This window comes from Vicugna pacos, chromosome 1, assembly GCF_048564905.1.
Source record: "Vicugna pacos chromosome 1, VicPac4, whole genome shotgun sequence".
NCBI classification, from domain to species: Eukaryota; Metazoa; Chordata; class Mammalia; order Artiodactyla; family Camelidae; genus Vicugna; species Vicugna pacos.
Window position 1 is genome coordinate 40,341,451 of NC_132987.1, and position 6,000 is coordinate 40,347,450.

The window sequence follows — 6,000 nt, forward strand, 5'->3', positions numbered from 1 at the left end:
AAATTAAGAAATGGACTGCAAGGCCACTCATTGAAACTAGCCGCAGTGTTTTTCCATCTCCTGCAGCAAAGCAAATGTTTTGTATTTTAATAGTCTGGTATTACCACTTACCACCCCTCTCCCTCACTACTATCACCAAAAGGCACATGAGAGGAGAAGATGCTGAGATTGATTTTCTAAATGGAATATTGCAAATATAGACCATGACCCAGAAATCAGGGCCTCAGTTCTAGCGCTCGGAGTTGAAGCAAATGTGCTGCTTAGGTAAAACATTCTGTTGTTGCAACCTTATTTTTGTTTTTTTCAAAAAGCAGAGACAGGGAAGTGAAGCCTGAGAAAGCAGACAAAAGTGCTTAGGATTCATTTTCTCAACACAGTTATATTTTGTTGATTGAATAAATATATATATTGATCCCATCATGAGTGTCAGGCACTGTGCAGTGCTGGGATGTATTGGTGAATTTGACAGGACCTGCTCCCATAAGTCTCCTAAGCTAAGTGAACAAGGCACCAACCTTCTATAATCCACCATACACGCCCTTCCAGCCACATGTGTGAAAATCCAGTCCTGCCATTGTACTACCAGATGACAAATTTTTCCCTTGGTCTAACTGCATTGAACTTCACAGGGAAGCTGCCAGTGGCTTCTAAATAAATAAGTAAATAAATATCCACACTTTGCATATCAACAGTAACACACGGGTAAACTTCAACAAGTTTTCAAGAAAAATTTTTTTAACCTAAGACTGAATAAAAACCGGTTTTCCGTTTAAACCAACCCCAGTTTACATATTTTCACTGCCTGGGGCTAAACAGCTTCAGTAAGCTAAAAATACTTCCCTTACTGGGAAGAGCAAACAAGACCAAGAATCAGCTGTGTACCATTTTCTCTCATGTTAATTTTTTTTTTACTACAAAACATTCAAAATATCTAAAACAGAAATGGAATCTGTTTCATATTTGTACAAACATACACTGACAGAAACATCCATCCAGCTTGTATCTTCCTAGTAGTATGAAGTAAGCTATATTTGCATTATTAGCAAAGACTGTCAACATCTCACTACTCACAGTCCTTTATTATTATTATTATTTTTGGTTGGGGAGAGGGCTGCATAAATGTTGAAAACTAACCACAAGGACAAGAAAAAGCTTTCAAAAATATGTATAGGATGACTCTGCTTTTAAGAAGACCACATGGCACTTACTTTGCAGTCATGCATCATTTATGTTCCTGAAATTTACATTAAATGCGATTCTAAAGTAGAAGGATAGTCTTTCTGCAGGTCTTGCTCACGTTGTGTTTGCTGTGTGTCTGGTCATGTTCCTCCTCTTGTACTTCTCAAGGCTAACACACACACACACACACACACACACACACACACACACACACACACTCCTAGCTCTCTGGGACAAACTAAAAGGTCCTCAAGAAGACAAATAACACCCCCCCCCAAATATAACTGCAGGACAGGAGTAGTAATGTGGACTTTTCCAACATATCCAACATCTCCAAAGTCACATTAATGAGTTAACAGAAATAAGAAACTAGCAGGTCTAGGCTGGATTCAACTGGGCCATTAGTTTGGGCTGCCAGGTCATGGCTTAATTTCCTTTGAAACTAAACAGCCCAGTTTGAGGAATCTCTGCCAGACTCCCCATTTCTTAGGCTACTGACAAAGTCAACTGGAAAGCAAATACCTAGAAACCAGGAAACTATGCCACACCAGGATGGGCTGGCAGGAGCGGAGGGAGGGCTCCTGGTTTGACTGCCCGGATTGCAGCTGGACTTTTGACAAGTGTTGGGGTAAAAGACTGTGTGCACCCGCCCATCCAACGCCCAGTGGGACCGGGATGGTGCTGGCGATTTCAAATGTAACTGCCGGAGGAGGCCGGAGGATGGGGATGTGTCATCTCCTCTGACACTCCGGGATCCGGCGGCCTGACTGGGCTCGCCTCTGATGTCCCTGAAGGTCAGAGGTGGTACCCACAGTGCCAACGGCTCACCAAAGCCACTTTTCCAGCCCGGGAGGAAGGCGCGGGGCAAAGTTGGCCACTGGCCGCGCGAGTCCCGTTAACCGTACCTTGTAACTGGGCGGAAAGGGACTCCTGGTGCTGCTGGTACTTGAGCGCCACCGCCTCGGCTTTCCGCAGCTGCGTTTGCAGCTCGTAGTAAAGCATCGCTCCATAGAGAAAGCCGAACACCACGGTCAGCAGCAGCAGAGTCTGGAAGATCCGCTTCTGCTTTCGGGAGCACATCCCGTTTCCCATAGTCCTGCCGGGACCCCGCGCCGCGGCCGTCCCCGCTGCCGCCGTCCTTTCGTCCCCGCGGCCCGAACGAGCGCCTCAGCAGCGGCCGCCGCAGGAGGTGGTCAGACGCTGCATGAGGAGGAGACGCGAGACACAAAAGCGGGGCCGGAGGGGAAGTGGCGCCCGCTCAGCCCCCGCGCGCCGCGGGGCGCGCAGCCATCGACGCCGCCGGGACAGCCGCCGCCGCCGCCGCCGCCAAACTTTTGCGACGCTGGTTCTGCGCGAGTGCCCGGGCCCGGGAGGGGGCCCTCCGCATACTTCTGAGCGGGCTGTCCCCGCGCCGGTCTCGAGACGCCGCCTGCCCTCTTCCCTCCTCCCCACTTTTCGGCCCGGCTGCCTCCAGCGGCGCTCACAGTCCTGCCCCGGCAGCTCCCCGCCCCCTCGCGGCGGCTCCCACTGCGCGACTTCGCTGCCACCAAAAGGAGGGGGGGCACGCCCAACAAAGGGAGCCAGGCTCCGGGCGGCGACTCCGCGCTCGGCCCGTGGGGGTGAGGAGAGGGACGGGGACCAGCTGCCCCGGCAGGGTTTGGGGGCCGGCGGGCCGGTGTCACTGATGGGGCTGCGGAGCCTCGGCCGCCGCCGCCTCCCACCCAACTTACGTGTCACCCACGGCCCCGCTATTCTGGCCAACGGGATTCCGGGAGGAAGTCCCACTCGGGCTCCCCGCTCATTGGGCCCGTCAGAGCCGCCGCTCCCTCCCTACGGGGAGGCAGTGCCGGGCTCGATTGGACGCCGGCTTTGTCCGTCCGACCCCAGGGCCGCGCCTTCCCTCCAGCGCGGGGGCCGGCGAGGGGCTCCGTGGGCGGCGCGGCCGCCCGGCGCGGGGGTGCACCCACGTGAAGTGCGAGCGGTGGCGAGAGGCGGCGGAACCGGCGGCAGGGAGGTCGGAGTGCGCCCCGGACGAGGCCGGACTTGCGGCTGGGCGACATACGGTGCGCACGTGCGTGTGTACTTGGGAGTGTGTGCGTTTGTGATGCAGCCCTTGGCACGCACGTGAGGAGAGGAATAGTGTATGAAGTGGGAGAGAGTGAGTGGGAACAACTGTACACTCTACCGAGCACTCATTCTTCCTTTCCCTACCGGCTGGGCAGATGCGGCAGGCACGCGGGATAGCTACCTCGTCAGCACAATCTTCGTAGTGAGCCCGAGATGCCGCGCCTGCTGGGTCTCGCCGCAGCCGGTGTACTCGCGCGGATGCGTGTGTGCCCACAGATGGCAGCACACGAGCCGGGAGACTCGAGCACGCTAGACTTACCGCCCAACTCTCCACGTGGGTTGGGGAAATCAGCTTGCCTTTGGCAGAGAGGAAAACGAAAGATCTCGTATTTTCCCCCTGACTGAACAGAGAATAATTTAAAAACAAATCTTACAGTGAAATGAGTATGCATTTATTTTGTCATATGTATTTGTTTTACTGGTGGCAAAAATACATCAGTTACGTTGCTAAATTACACTTTAAAGGCCAACAAAAGTTCCCTGTGTAAAAACAAGTAAAGCAAACATAACAACTACAAACCTCTTCAAAGAAAATCCATAATGCACTAGTTCTTTTTATGTACTTGAGGGGAAAAAAATTGAGATTATGCATAAACGATAATTTTGTTTCTGCTCGTGACCTAATTCTAAAAAAGTAAATCATTTCTCAAATGCCTCAGTAGTGTCATAGAATTTATCATATACTGCATAATTTTATGGTATTCTAACCAGATTTTAGTCATCACTATCAATAATGGCCAGTGATTTCTCAAAATGAAGGTAAGATCTTTGTTTAGCCCCAAATACTACAGGAAGGCAGACCTTGGTATAGAAATTTTTTAGGTGGACTCTGAAGTTAGAGGATACTAAAAGCCATAAAATAAATCGAATTTATCGCCTCACTAGCCTGTGACATTTATGCTACCGTGAAAACTTAAGTGTGCCTGGCATGTGCTTTTCCCTAATAAATGATAATTTGTATTATATGGTTTTAAATGCTTTCATTTACAAATATACTCACTTACCACAGCCAGGTTAAGTATTAGGCTCATACACTGGTTAATAAAGAAAGCGAAGTTTATCAAGTTATTGGGATAGCTCTAGGACCTTCTAGAAAGAAAGGAGCTCAACAGGATTATTATCCAGGACAGAATCCTGCTCTTTCCATCTCTATCTGCTGTTGAAGCCAGAGTCTCATTCTTTTTAAAGTTATTTTAACAGATTACATCTTATCCATAAGAATGAGAACCTAATTTAAAAAGAAAAAGATCTAAAGTTTCCGTGTTTTGTTCTGTCATATATAGCCTTACTCATTATTGAATCTACCACTTTTTAAATTTCACTCTTTGAAAAAGGTGTGACTCTTAAAAATTGAGACTGGATAATTCCTGCAACCTCGTCAGAATTCCTCATAACTAAAAATTCCTTACTGTTGTCTGTATACAATTCGCAAAACAAACTCTTCCTCCAGAAAACACTACCAAAAACTGCTCTGGAAGGAATTAAGTTTTATAGCAAAAATCCTGGCCCCTACGTGAATAGATAACTATCCTAGCCACAAAAGAAAAAGAAATTGTATAGAAGGTTGGAAAATTATTGCTCATGTATTACACAGTATGCGGCATTTTGTTGTTTTTCAGAATCTTTGGAAAATTCCTCTGCTTCTGGCATACATGATTACTCATTTTAAACCTCTGATTCTTTCCCTACTGATTTCAGACTCCAAAGGTATTCTTTGCCTAAAGCTGCTGGCTGGCGCTACAGAATATAATAAATGTAGGTCATAAAACACAACTCAATATTTTAGTCATAAAATTTGAAAGAGAACAAAAATTATTACCTGAACTTATCCATTATTTCAGATTCAAGAAGGGTATGTAGAAGTACATAAAATCGCTAATGGCAGTGTCTTCATAGTATTACTTTTCCAAGGTGAAGTATGCTGCTAGTTTCTTGAAAATACCAGTATAGAGCTTTTCAGAGGCCGACATTGCAGGAGCTCTCCAAGGCCTATAAGCTGAATTTACATAACATTGCCTTTGGGTAGAGCATGTGATAGATGAGCTGTTGGTACTGGTCTTGCTAAGTTTGTTGTTAGTTCTATTTCACTTTCGTTTCTTTAGCATTTAAAAAAATAGTATTATATAATTATATTTCTATTGCCATATATTTAACAATACGTATAATTTAAAAATTGTACATCTTGAGAAATTTCACCAATTTAATATTTTATTTCTCAGGCAGGAAGAAATTGGAGAGATTGAAGACCTAACATTTGAGAAGGGCTAAGGTAACACTTGGGAACCTTATGATTCTCTCCAGTTTTAGTAAATTTGTCATTTTAATAAAATTTGTTCATTTTCATAATAGGGGAAGGCAAGAAAAATATAGTTGAGCTAATTTATAAAAATAAATGAATTTAAATTAATAATGTTCAGGATCCTAGAGTAAATTTTTAATTTAAATCTCTTTACGTTCAATTGAATTCAATATTTTTTTAATTTGCAAGTGAAATCAACACTAAAAAAAAAGGTGATGAATGTTAAATAATATTTTAAAAATATGTATCTAAGTGTGGTGATGGATGTTAATTAGACTTATTGTAGTGATCATTTCACAATAAAAAGATATCAAATCATTATGTAGTGCATCTGAAACTAATATAATGCTATGTGTCAATTATATCTCAATGAAAAATGAGTAAATAAAATTTTA

General features: G+C 45.2%; 1 protein-coding gene across 4 annotated transcripts in view; it reads right to left on the reverse strand.

The window, feature by feature from the left end:
* GOLIM4 (golgi integral membrane protein 4) overlaps positions 1–2,271 on the reverse strand; it is a 70,681-nt gene extending 68,410 nt beyond the window's left edge. For all 4 annotated transcript variants that reach the window (XM_072960529.1, XM_072960519.1, XM_072960508.1 and 1 more), the window contains exon 1: positions 2,085–2,271. In XM_072960529.1, coding sequence (XP_072816630.1) covers positions 2,085–2,271 — 187 coding nt within the window. The remainder of the gene's footprint in view (positions 1–2,084) is intronic.
* Between the last annotated feature and the right edge of the window lie 3,729 nt (positions 2,272–6,000).